Below are 15,755 nucleotides of genomic sequence, written 5' to 3'. Positions count from 1 at the left end.
CACTATGGTTATAAAACTGCACCTAATCAACACGCCTCCTTCAAAGAGGAAGCGCTGTACTTCCCACCTCCAGGACTCAAGTTCGGCCTGTTGGTTTCCCTGAATCCCGTCATGTTACCTTGCTCACAATCCAACAGCATGTAAAGTCATAAAAACCTTTGTCTTCACTTGTTCCTATCTAACAAACTCGTGCATGCTTGCTGGAAGTCCAAGCCCTTCGCAACAAAAAAAACTCCTTTACCTACCCCTCCAACCTTTCCTAGACTGACCCCTACCCCACCTTCCTTCTGCTACAGATTTATATGCTCACCAAGTCATTCTATTTCATTCGATCCTCTCTAAACGTCCAAACCACCTCAACAACCTCTCCTCAGCCCTCTGGGTAATACTTTTAGTAACCCTGCACCACCTCCCGATTTCCAAACTACAGACTCAATACATTATATTCACTCCATACATTTCCCTCAGACTTGACATCTCCACTGCCTCCAGCCTACTCCTTGTTGCAACATTCACCACCCATGCTTCACACCCATGTAAGAGTGTTGGTAGAACTATAGTCTCATAAATTTCCCCTCTTGCTTCCATGGACAAAGTTCTCAGTCTCCACAGACTCCTCAGTGCACCACTCACCTTTTGCCCTCCTGATCAATTTTATAATTCACCTTGTCTTTCATATCCCATCTGCTGACAAGTCCACTCCCAGGTATCTGAATACATTCACCTCCTCCATATTCTCTCCCACCAATCTAATATCCAATCTTTCATTACCCAAACTTTTTGTTATCCTCATCACCTTACTCTTTCTTATGTTCACTATTAGTTTCCTTCTCTTACATACCCTACCAAACTCATCCACCAACCTCTGCAAGTTCTCTTCAAAATCTCCCAAAAGTACAGTGTCATCGGCAAAAAGCAACTGCGACAACTCTCACTTTGTGTTAGATTCTTTATCATTTAATCCCACACCTCTTGCCAACACTGAGGATTCACTTCTCTTACAACCTAGTCTATAAACATATTGAACAACCATTATGACATCACACTTCCATGTCTAAGGTCTATTTTTACCGATAAATAATCTCCCTCTCTCCTACATACTCTAACATGGGCCTCACTATCCTCATAAAAACTCTTCACTGCTTTCAGTAACCTATCTCCCGTTCCATACATCTGCAACATCTGCCACATTGCCCCTCTAACCTCCCTATCATATGCCTTTTCCAAATCCATATATGGAACAACCACCTCTTTACCCTTATCCAAATACTGCTCACCTATATATTTCACTGTAAACACTTGTTCTATACACCCCTTACTCTTCCTAATGCTTCCCTGTTCATGACCTACTTCCACACTCTTCAAATGTGATACCACCTACAGCTGCTGCACCTCTCCTGCCTACAGTATATAAGCCACTTCTTCACACATAAGCTGTATTCTTTTCAAGATTGATGGACTGATTACATCGACTCATGGCTGAAGGACTGATTGCCTCAAACTCCTCCTGTTCTTCAACATTCTCCTTTGTATGGACTGATGAAGCCACTGTGTGGGGAAATGTTTCCTCATTAACCTGTAAACGGTCCAAACGTATATATACGTTTTTTCAACATTTGAATGTAAAAAAAGTAGATCTTCTTTTTGTTTTTTTACATTTGAAAATGTGTAAAAAAACTTTGATCTACTTTTTTTTTGTTATATTTGAAAATATGTAAAAAAAAAAACGTAGATCTACTTTTGTAGCACTACACGTGAACGTAGATCTGCTTGGACCGTTTACGGGTTAAAGATACCCGAATGTTGCACATGTCTAGTTTATCATTGAACATGTTGCAGACACAGCATGCAACACTTCTGTTAGGGTAATAATTCTCAGCAAAACTTTGCACCCCACTCCACTTCGCATAAATGTCCTTTAACCCCTTCAGGGTCCAAGGCCCAAATCTGAAGTGGTGCCCCAGTGTCCAAGAATTTTCAAAAAAAAAATTTGTTATTTTTTCTTATGAAATGGTAGAGAATCTTTTTGTGAAGGTAATAAAACAAAAAGTACGAAATTTGATGGAAAATTGACGAAATTATGCTCCCGCGAATTTTGATGTGTAAGCGATATTTACAAATCGGCAATTTTGCCGACTTTGACTCCCATTTTAGGCCAATTACATTATTCCAGTCAACCAAATTCTTAGCTATTTCACTAGTATTACTTCTATTCTATCGATTGAGCACAAGAAATCACCAAGTCAACTGTTTCAACTACAAATTAAAGTGATCAGAAATTGTTAATTTGGCCAATTTAACACAAAGTTCAAAATATTCCAATTTCAAAATAGGGTCCAGAATAAACAATGTAGGTATTCCTGGAACTAAACTAACATTTCCTCTGTTCATTAGTTACGTTTAGAGGCTTTACAAATAAATTCCATTTTGATTTTTTATTCACATAATGAATTTTTATTCACACCAAAAAATAGAAGATTTACTGTTATGCAATACTGTAATAATTGTATAAATATCATCACCATATTTGTGAATGCATATTAGACCCACCAGCTGGCGTGTATTAGACGTGTGGGGTCGTTTGTTTACTCTTGAATATCGGCAAAAATTTAACATTTCTGCTACTTTGAGCTCAGTTTCAAGCCATTTCCAGTGCGAAAACCAATCAAAATCATCTCTATTTCTGTAATATGTCTTCCATTCTATCAAATGAGACCAAGAAATCGCAAATAGAACTATAAAAAACATACGAAAAAACACTGCAAAGTCGCTGTTTAAATTGAAAAATCATGATTTCAGTTTTTTCTCTCATTATACACAGCGTGCTGCAGGATCTGTTTTATGTGGTGCACACATACCACATAGATGTATTCTCTCATATCTAGGCCCAAATGTACCACTCACAGTTTATCAGAGTGAGCTGAGCTCATGACGTAGATCTACGGTTTGGACCCTGAACGTAAAGCCATAGATCTACGGGACGGACCCTCAAAGGGTTAATCGCTGAAGAAGGCACATTCTCCCCCCCTCTCTTCCTCATGCTCTGAAGCAATATTCTCAGCTGCAGTCTGTTGCTGTTCCAGCTGAATGTATTACAGCTCTTCAGTGGTTAGCTCTTCCCTGTGGTCCTCCACCAACTCTTCCACATCCTCACCACTCACATCCAATCTCATGGACTTCCCCAAAGAGACATATTCCACAATAGGCATAGGGTCATCAGGGTCAGCCTCAAACCCTTCAAAATCCTTCTGGAGGACACATTATGGCCACAATTTTCTCCAAGCAGAGTTCATCGTCCTAGAAGCCACTCCCTGTCAAGCCTTATCTATAAGGGTTATGCAACTGAGGATACTGAAGTGATTCCTCCAGAACTCTCTTAGGGTCAAATTCGGTGTCCGAGGTCACTTCAAAGCGCCTTTGAAATACTGCTTTGGTGTACAGTTTTTTGAAGTTAGAAATGACCTGCTGGTCCATTGGCTGGATAATAGTAGTAGTATTAGGGGGTAAGAACTTCACTGTGATGAAATTCAAGTCCCCAAAGAATTGGTCTTCCAAATCTGGAGGATGAGCAGGAGCACTGTCTATTACCAGGAGGCACTTGAGTGCCAAGTTTTTTCCAGGAGGTATTTCTTCATGCTCCCTCCAAACACTTCACTGACCCACTCAATGAAAATCAGCCTCATGACCCATGCCATTGTTAGTCTTCCACATCACAAATAATCTACTCTTCATGACACTGTTTTCCTTGAACACTCGGTGATATTCAGAGTGATACACGAGTAAAAGCTTCACTTTAAAATCCCCACTAGCGTTACCACAGAACAAAAGAGTTAGTCTATTCTTCATAGGCTTGTGTCCTGGGAGTGCTTTTTCCTCCTACATGATGTAGGTCCTCTTTGGTATTTTCCTCCAAAAGAGGCCTGTTTCATCACAAGTGAACATTTGTTGGGAAGGAATCCTTCAGCCTCTACGTACTCCTTGAATTCATCAATGAATGCTTTGGCCGCACATTTTTCAGAACTTGCAGCCTCACCATACCTTACCACAATGTGTATGCCACTTCGCTTCTTGAATATGTCAAATCAGCCTTTGCTGGCATTAAATTCACTAACAGCAGCACTCATTCATGGTATTTTCTTTACGAGATACTCATGCAACTGCCTTGCCTTCTCGCAAATTATCCCCTCCGAAACACTATCTCCCGTTAACTGTTTCTCGTTGATCCACTCCAACAACAACTTCTTCACATCCTCGATTGTTTGTGCTCTCTGTTTCATTAGCATACAGTGGACCCCCAAGTTTCGTGAATTTCAACCTTTTTCGTCAAAATAAAGCCTATTGGTTCGTGATTTGCCTTGCAATTCGTCCGTCGTATGGAACACGTCCGTGTGGCTGAGAGCGGCCAGGCATACGCAAGGGCTCCCACATAACATTCAGAGTGTCAGTGTGGCGTTGTTTCTGCGTGAGTGACCATCACTCCTGGCATTCATACAATACACTTCGTTGTCTTACCATACGTTGACTTACCATACATTCTGGCGAGCTCAGCCACACATATGCCACTTTCATATTTTGCTAAAACTTCTTTCTTGAATTCTATCGTGTTTCTCACCTACTTTACCAAAGGGCTGCCACTCTGAACATTCTTTGGCCCCATGGTGGCTCATTTTACAGTCGCAAACAATAAACAAGCACAAAAAACAATGGATGAATGCGTGGAGTATTCCTAACTCAACGAGAGAGACACCAACTGAGTGTGATAAACATGAAGCAGCGTCGTGGGTGGGATGATAAACATGAGGATGCGGCGTCGTGGGTGGGATGATAAACATGAGGAAGCGGCGTCGTGGGTGGGATGATAAACATGAGGAAGCGGCGTCGTGGGTGGGATGATAAACATGAGGAAGCGGCGTCGTGGGTGGGATGATAAACATGAGGAAGCAGCGTCGTGGGTGGGATGATAAACATGAGGAAGCGGCGTCGTGGGTGGGATGATAAACATGAGGAAGCAGCGTCGTGGGTGGGATGATAAACATGAGGAAGCGGCGTCATGGATGGGATGATAAACATGAGGAAGCGGCGTCGTGGGTGGGATGATAAATATGAGGAAGCGGCGTCGTGGGTGGGATGAACAGTGACTTTCACTACAAGTATATAAATATGTTAGTTGAACTCATATACTGATGATAAAGAAATGAGCAACATTCTAAATGACTGACAGTATATCATGTACATGCTACCAGACTGACAGTAATCATGTGCATACTACCAGACTGACAGTACACCATGTACATACTACCAGACTGACAGTACACCATGTACATACTACCAGACTGACAGCACACCATGTACATACTACCAGACTGACAGCACACCATGTACATACTACCAGACTGACAGCACACCATGTACATACCACCAGACTGACAGAACACCATGTACATACTATCAGACTGACAGTACACCATGTACATACTATCAGACTGACAGTACACCATGTACATACTACCACATTGACAGTATACCATACACATACTACCACACTGACAGCACACCATGTACATACTACCAGACTGACAGTACACCATGTACATATTACCAGACTGACAGCACACCATGTACATACTACCAGACTGACAGCACACCATGTACACACTACCAGACTGACAGAACAACCATGTACATACTACCAGACTGACAGCACACCATGTACATACTACCAGACTGACAGCACACCATGTGCATACTACCAGACTGACAGCACACCATGTACATACTACCAGACTGACAGCACACCATGTACATACTACCAGACTGACAGCACATCATGTACATACTACCAGATTGACAGCACACCATGTACATACTACCAGACTGACAGTACACCATGTACATACTACCAGACTGACAGTACACCATGTACATACTACCAGACTGACAGCACACCATGTACATACTACCAGACTGACAGCACACCATGTACATACTACCAGACTGACAGCACACCATGTACATACTACCAGACTGACAGCACACCATGTACATACTACCAGACTGACAGCACACCATGTACATACTACCAGATTGACAGCACACCATGTACATACTACCAGATTGACAGCACACCATGTACATACTACCAGACTGACAGTACACCATGTACATACTACCAGACTGACAGTACACCATGTACATACTACCAGACTGACAGCACACCATGTACATACTACCAGACTGACACAACACCATGTTCAAACTACCAGACTGACAGTACACCATGTACATTCTACCAGATTGACAGCACACCATGTACATACTACCAGACCGACAGCACACCATGCACATTCTACCAGACTGACAGCACACCATGTACATACTACCAGATTGACAGCACACCATGTAAATACTACCAGACTAACAGTACACCATGTACATACTAGCAGACTGACAGTACACCATGTACATACTACCAGACTGACAGCACACCATGTACATACTACCAGACTGACAGTACACCATGTACATACTACCAGACTGACAGTACACCATATACATACTACCAGACTGACAGCACACCATGTACATACTACCAGACTGACAGCACACCATGTACATACTACCAGACTGACAGTACACCATGTACATACTACCAGACTGACAGCACACCATGTACATACTACCAGACTGACAGTACACCATGTACATACTACCAGACTGACAGTACACCATGTACATGCTACAAGATTGACAGTACACCATACACATACTACCAGACTGACAGCACACCATGTACATACTACCAGACTGGCAGCACACCATGTACATACTACCAGACTGGCAGCACACCATGTACATACTACCAGACTGACAGTACACCATGTACATACTACCAGACTGACAGCACACCATGTACATACTACCAGACTGACAGTACACCATGTACATACTACCAGATTGACAGTACACCATGTACATACTACCAGACTGATAGTACACCATGTACATACTACCAGACTGACAGCACACCACGTACATACTACCAGACTGACAGTACACCACGTACATATTACCAGACTGACAGCACACCATGTACATACTACCAGCCTGACAGTACACCATGTACATACTACCAGATTGACAGTACACCATACACATACTACCAGACTGACAGCACACCAAGTACATACTACCAGACTGACAGTACACCATGTACAAACTACCAGACTGACAATACATCATGTACAAACTACCAGATTGACAGTACATCATGTACAAACTACCAGACTGACAGTATGTCATGTACAAACTATCAACTGACAGTACATCATGTACAAACTACAAGACTGACAGTACATCATGTACAAACTACCAAACTGACAGCACATCTTGTGCATACTACCAGACTGACAGTACACCATGTACATACTACCAGACTGACAGTACACCATGTACATACTACCAGACTGACAGTACACCATGTACATACTACCAGACTGACAGCACACCATGTACAAACTACCAGACTGACAGTACACCATGTACATACTACCAGACTGACAGTACACCATGTACTTACTACCAGACTGACAGCACACCATGTACATACTACCAGACCGACAGCACACCATGCACATACTACCAGACTGACAGCACACCATGTACATACTACCAGATTGACAGCACACCATGTACATACTACCAGACTAACAGTACACCATGTACATACTACCAGACTGACAGCACACCATGTACATACTACCAGACTAACAGTACACCATGTACATACTACCAGACTAACAGTACACCATGTACATACTACCAGACTGACAGCACACCATGTACATACTACCAGACTGACAGTACACCATGTACATACTACCAGACTGACAGTACACCATGTACATCCTACAAGATTGACAGTACACCATACACATACTACCAGACTAACAGCACACCATGCACATACTACCAGACTGACAGTACACCATGTACATACTACCAGACTGACAGCACACCATGTACATACTACCAGACTGACAGTACACCATGTACATACTACCAGACTGACAGCACACCATGTACATACTACCAGACTGACAGCACACCATGTACATACTACCAGACTGACAGCACACCATGTACATACTACCAGACTGACAGCACACCATGTACATACTACCAGACTGACAGTACACCATGTACAAACTACCAGACTGACAGTACATCATGTACAAACTACCAGACTGACAGCACATCTTGTGCAAACTACCAGACTGACAGTACACCATGTACATACTACCAGACTGACAGCACACCATGTACATACTACCAGACTGACAGTACACCATGTACATACTACCAGACTGACAGTACACCATGTACATACTACCAGACTGACAGTACACCATGTACATACTACCAGACTGACAGCACACCATGTACATACTACCAGACTGACAGCACACCATGTACAAACTACCAGACTGACAGTACACCATGTACATACTACCAGACTGACAGTACACCATGTACATACTACCAGACCGACAGCACACCATGCACATACTACCAGACTGACAGCACACCATGTACATACTACCAGATTGACAGCACACCATGTACATACTACCAGACTAACAGTACACCATGTACATACTACCAGACTGACAGCACACCATGTACATACTACCAGACTGACAGCACACCATGTACAAACTACCAGACTGACAGTACACCATGTACATACTACCAGACTGACAGTACACCATGTACATACTACCAGACCGACAGCACACCATGCACATACTACCAGACTGACAGCACACCATGTACATACTACCAGATTGACAGCACACCATGTACATACTACCAGACTAACAGTACACCATGTACATACTACCAGACTGACAGTACACCATGTACATACTACCAGACTGACAGCACACCATGTACATACTACCAGACTGACAGCACACCATGTACATACTACCAGACTGACAGCACACCATGTACATACTACCAGACTGACAGCACACCATGTACATACTACCAGACTGACAGCACACCATGTACATACTACCAGACTGACAGCACACCATGTACATACTACCAGACTGACAGTACACCATGTACATACTACCAGACCAACAGCACACCATGCACATACTACCAGTCTGACAGCACACCATGTACATACTACCAGATTGACAGCACACAATGTACATGCTACCAGACTAACAGTACACCATGTACATACTACCAGACTGACAGTAGACCATGTACATACTACCAGACTGACAGTACACCATGTACATACTACCAGACTGGCAGCACACCATGTACATACTACCAGACTGACAGTACACCATGTACATACTACCAGACTGACAGTACACCATGTACATGCTACAAGATTGACAGTACACCATACACATACTACCAGACTGACAGCACACCATGTACATACTACCAGACTGGCAGCACACCATGTACATACTACCAGACTGACAGTACACCATGTACATACTACCAGACTGACAGCACACCATGTACATACTACCAGACTGACAGCACACCATGTACATACTACCAGACTGACAGTACACCATGCACATACTACCAGACTGACAGGACACCATGTACATACTACCAGACTGACAGCACACCATGTACATACTACCAGACTGACAGCACACCATGTACATACTACCAGACTGACAGTACACCATGTACATACTACCAGACTGACAGTACACCATGTACATACTACCAGACTAACAGTACACCATGTACATACTACCAAACTGACAGCACACCATGTACATACTACCAGACTGACAGTACACCACATACATATTACCAGACTGACAGCACACCATGTACATACTACCAGCCTGACAGTACACCATGTGCATACTACCAGATTGACAGTACACCATACACATACTACCAGACTGACAGCACACCATGTACATGCTACCAGACTGACAGTACACCATGTACATACTACCAGACTGGCAGCACACCATGTACATACTACCAGACTGGCAGCACACCATGTACATACTACCAGCCTGACAGTACACCATGTGCATACTACCAGATTGACAGTACACCATACACATACTACCAGACTGGCAGCACACCATGTACATACTACCAGACTGACAGCACACCATGTACATACTACCAGACTGACAGTACACCATGTACATACTACCAGACTGACAGCACACCATGTACATACTACCAGACTGACAGCACACCATGTACATACTACCAGACTGACAGTACACCATGTACATACTACCAGACTGACAGTACACCATGTACATACTACCAGACTGACAGCACACCATGTACATACTACCAGACTGACAGTACACCATGTACATACTACCAAACTGACAGCACACCATGTACATACTACCAGACTGACAGTACACCACATACATATTACCAGACTGACAGCACACCATGTACATACTACCAGCCTGACAGTACACCATGTGCATACTACCAGATTGACAGTACACCATACACATACTACCAGACTGACAGCACACCATGTACATACTACCAGACTGACAGTACACCATGTACATACTACCAGACTGACAGCACACCATGTACATACTACCAGACTGACAGCACACCATGTACATACTACCAGACTGACAGTACACCATGTACATACTACCAGACTGACAGTACACCATGTACATGCTACAAGATTGACAGTACACCATACACATACTACCAGACTGACAGTACACCATGTACATACTACCAGACTGACAGTACATCATGTACATACTACCAGACTGACAGCACACCATGTACATACTTCCAGACTGACAGTACACCACTTACATATTACCAGACTGACAGTACACCACATACATACTACCAGACTGACAGTACACCATGTACATACTACCAGCCTGACAGTACACCATGTACATACTACCAGATTGACAGTACACCATACACATACTACCAGACTGACAGCACACCATGTACATACTACCAGACTGACAGTACACCATGTACAAACTACCAGACTGACAGTATGTCATGTACAAACTACCAACTGACAGTACATCATGTACAAACTACCAGACTGACAGTATGTCATGTACAAACTACCAACTGACAGTACATCATGTACAAACTACCAGATTGACAGTACATCATGTACAAACTACCAGACTGACAGTACATCATGTACAAACTACCAGACTGACAGTACATCATGTACAAACTACCAGACTGACAGTACATCATGTACAAACTACCAAACTGACAGCATATCTTGTGCAAACTACCAGACTGACAGTACATCATGTACAAACTACCAGACTGACAGTACATCATGTACAAACTACCAGACTGACAGTACATCATGTACAAACTACCAGACTGACAGTACATCATGTACAAACTACCAGACTGACAGTACATCATGTACAAACTACCAGACTGACAGTACATCATGTACAAACTACCAGACTGACAGTACATCATGTACAAACTATCAGACCAAAGAATAAAATTTTGTGTATTAATCTTGTAGTGGGTGTGAGCAGTGACCCCTCAGTGACCCCTCGGGTAGACCTGGCACTTACCTGCAGGTGGCCAGCACCAGGCGGTGGGCCTGCACCAGCTGGCCCTCAGCCATCAGAGTGCAGTCTGTCAGCTGGTTCTCCTCCAGAAGACGGTCACACACAGACATGAACCGTCTCTCTGTGTTGCTGGACCTCAGGTGAAGGTGGTTCAACTTGGGACTGCAACACAACAACACTGTTTTACTGTTTATTTGTGTGTGTGTGTGTGTGTGTGTGTGTGTGTGTGTGTGTGTGTGTGTGTGTGTGTGTGTGTGTGTGTGTGTGTGTGTGTGTGTGTGTGTGTGTGTGTGTGTGTGCATTAAAAAACAGTGAACTTCCAAGCACTTTCATGATTTCTTACATGATCAAGGACCTGTACAAAAAACAGAAGAGGAGAAGACTTACAAGGCCAAGATATAACCTCAGGTTCTGCAGTGCATGCATTATAATGTGAGTATGATGGTCGAACACTTGTCAAACATTACTTAAGAGTTACATGCCTCTTAAGTTTTGTCTAAGCAAAGCTCAGACCTCTGCATCACAACTGTCCTCAAGGATTTGTAAAGTTATACAAGGATTAAAGAAAGATCTTAGATTTCACCTTACGAAACAAAGCAAATGCGATGGTAATTATGGACAGGGTAACTTAATAGTGGAAAAATGAACATGTTATCAGAAGATAGGGGAACTAGGTGCCCCTTAAATTCTTCAGTTATGAACATGTTATCAGAAGATAGGGGAACTAGGTGCCCCTTAAATTCTTCAGTTATGAACATGTTATCAGAAGATAGGGGAACTAGGTGCCCCTTAAATTCTTCAGTTATGAACATGTTATCAGAAGATAGGGGAACTAGGTGCCCCTTAAATTCTTCAGTTATGAACATGTTATCAGAAGATAGGGGAACTAGGTGCCCCTTAAATTCTTCAGTTATGAACATGTTATCAGAAGATAGGGGAACTAGGTGCCCCTTAAATTCTTCAGTTATGAACATATTATCAGAAGATAGGGGAACTAGGTGCCCCTTAAATTCTTCAGTTATGAACATGTTATCAGAAGATAGGGGAACTAGGTGCCCCTTAAATTCTTCAGTTATGAACATATTATCAGAAGATAGGGGAACTAGGTGCCCCTTAAATTCTTCAGTTACGAACATGTTATCAGAAGATAGGGGAACTAGGTGCCCCTTAAATTCTTCAGTTATGAACATGTTATCAGAAGATAGGGGAACTAGGTGCCCCTTAAATTCTTCAGTTATGAACTCTGAGATGCAAATATGCAAAGCTCTCAAAAACATGGATGAGAATACAGACAGTTTAACTTTATCTTGTTGAGAAGAATAGTAGTGCAAAAAGGAACAATTATTTCTTGTTTTTCATATATATATATTTTGAATTTCAAATCATGGTTTCCCTTAACCCCTTGACTCTCACAACCCCAAATCCTGGAGGTGTCTCCTGGTGTCAAAAAAAAAAAACTTCTTATGAAATGATAGAGAATCTTTTCCCGATTGTAATGACACCAAAAGAACGAAATTTGATGGAAAACTGACTAAATTACGCTCTCATGAAGTTAGCAACCTCTGCGATATTTACGAGTCGGCAATTTCGCCCACTTTGAGCCCTATTTTCGACTAATTCCATTGTCCCAGTCGACCAAACTCATAGCTATTTCTTTAGAACTCCATTTTTCCTATCGATTGGGTACAAGAAACTGCCCATTTACCAATTTCAACTACCCAATAACGTCGTCAGAAATTTGCAATTTGGCCAATTTCACGAAAATTAAAAAATATACCAATTTCAAAATAGGGTCCAGAATGAACAATGCAGACATTCCTGGCTCTAAAATAACATTTTCTTTGTTCATCAGTCATGTCTCCAGGCCCCTCTGATATTACTCTTGCTTTCTATTTTGAATTTTTATTCAAACAAAAAATAGAAGATTTACTGTTATGCAGACTACTGCAATATTGTAATAATTATATATTGTAATAATTATATTATATTCATGACTGCATTTTAGAATGGCTACTTGGACATTTATTGGAAAATGGCATCATTTGTTTACTTTTGAGCATCGGCAATAAATCAAACATTTCCCCTACTTTGAGCTCCATTTCAAGGTTCTTTTCACAGTAAAACCAATCAAAATCACCTCTATTTCTATAATATGTTTTCCATTCTATCAAATGAGACCAAGAAAACGAGAATACAATCATAAATACTATACGAAAATAGACCACAAACTTGGCATTTTAATTAAAAAAAAAAGTCGGAGTTTTTTTTTCACATTATGCACTGCATGCTGCAGGATTTTTTTTATATGGTGCACACTGACCACACAGACCCATTCTCCCACATGTGGGCCTACCAGCTTTCTCCTGCTTGATTTGAAGCCGCTAGAATTTATGAGTATATATACATCAAAAACAGTGGCTCGTAAGGCGTATATATACGACCAAAAGTCAAAGGGTTAATAATTAAAACATCTAGAAAAGATTGAGTTATTTTGTTCACACTCAACAGTAAAATTTATGGAATGAGCCAGACTAGTGGATGGTACCACTATGACCCCGCCTCCATCTGCTTCACGTCACCTCACTACAGTATATAAGCCACGTCTACGGCCCTATGCTGTACATTCTACAAGATTGATGGACTGAACACATCGACTCCAGGTTGAGGGACTGATTACCTCATTCTCCTCCTCTCCTTACGCCTTCCTCTTTGTATTGGACTGATGAAGCCACTGTGTGGCGAAACGTTTCCTGAATAAAGATTTCCATATGCTGCATAAGTGTCTCAATCTTCAACTTGTCGGTTTTTCAAACCATTCATCACAACTGTCAGACACTGCAGCATCATGGGATCTTGTTACAAAGAATTCTTCAACACTTGTTCAACCTTTGGACGAAGACCTACTTCGACTAGTGGATGGTACCACTATGACCCCGCCTCCATCTGCTTCACGTCACCTCACTACATTATATAAGCCACGTCTACGGCCCTATGCTGTACATTCTACAAGATTGATGGACTGAACACATCGACTCCAGGTTGAGGGACTGATTACCTCATTCTCCTCCTCTCCTTACGCCTTCCTCTTTGTATTGGACTGATGAAGCCACTGTGTGGCGAAACGTTTCCTGAATAAAGATTTCCATATGCTGCATAAGTGTCTCAATCTTCAATCATTTAACCCTTTCAGGGTTGGTGCCGTACTAGTACGGCTTGCACACCAGGGTTGGTGCCGTACTAGTACGTACACATAAATCTAGCGCCTTCAAATCTAGTGAGATAAAGCTGGTAGGCCTACGTATGAAAGAATGGATCTATGTGGTCAGTGTGCGTGGTATAAAATCCTGCAGCACACAGTGCATAATGAGAAAAACAAAACTCTGACCGTGTTTTTGGTTTAACCTTTTCAGGGTCCGTGCCGTAGTTCTACGGCTTTGAGTTGAGGGTCTAAACCGTAATTCTACGCCATGAGCTCAGCTCATTCAGATAAGCTGTGAGCGGTAAATTTGGGCCTAGATGTGGGGGAATGCAGCCATGTGGTATGTGTGCACCACACAAAACAAATCCTGCAGCACACAGTGCATAATGAGAGAAAAAACAGACCATAATTTTCGATTAAAACAGCGACTTTGCAGTGTTTTTTAGTATGCTTTTTATAGTTGTATTTACGATTTCTTGGTCTCAATCGATAGAATGTAAGATATACAGTAAGGCCCCGCTTTACGGCGTTTCGCCTTATGGCGTTCCGTTAATACGGTGATGTCAAATTATGACCAAAATTTGCTATACGGCAAGCGGTGTTTCAAATACGGCGCCCCCACCCGGTTTGTTTACATTTTCCGTGACCTCATCTATTTTTGTCAGGAAACTTTCCAAAATTTCAAAGTGTTTTAAAGTTACTGCATATTTTATATGTACTCTGATAATTATACTTATGTGTACCTGTACCTAAATATACTTACACACTGTGCTGGTGTGCAGGTACACATTAAAATCGCTAAGTCTCTCTCTACTCATGACGCCAATACTACGTAATAATAATCACTCTTGGGCACACTAAATGTCTTATTTTACATCAATATAGGCATTTTCATTAATCCATCTACGATATTTTCCTCAAAATTATATATG

General features: G+C 42.0%; 1 protein-coding gene across 1 annotated transcript in view; it reads right to left on the bottom strand.

The window, feature by feature from the left end:
* The window catches only part of LOC128686465 (uncharacterized), a gene marked incomplete in the record, with an annotated part of 176,489 nt that overhangs the window by 107,807 nt on the left and 52,927 nt on the right, over positions 1–15,755 (bottom strand). The window contains 1 exon segment of the mRNA XM_070090115.1: positions 11,628–11,786. Coding sequence (XP_069946216.1) covers positions 11,628–11,786 — 159 coding nt within the window.

The sequence above is a fragment of the Cherax quadricarinatus genome, chromosome 30 (genome assembly GCF_038502225.1).
Source record: "Cherax quadricarinatus isolate ZL_2023a chromosome 30, ASM3850222v1, whole genome shotgun sequence".
Taxonomy (NCBI): domain Eukaryota; kingdom Metazoa; phylum Arthropoda; class Malacostraca; order Decapoda; family Parastacidae; genus Cherax; species Cherax quadricarinatus.
The sequence above is the reverse complement of the archived record's forward strand: the minus strand, read 5'-3'. Positions and strand labels throughout refer to the sequence as shown.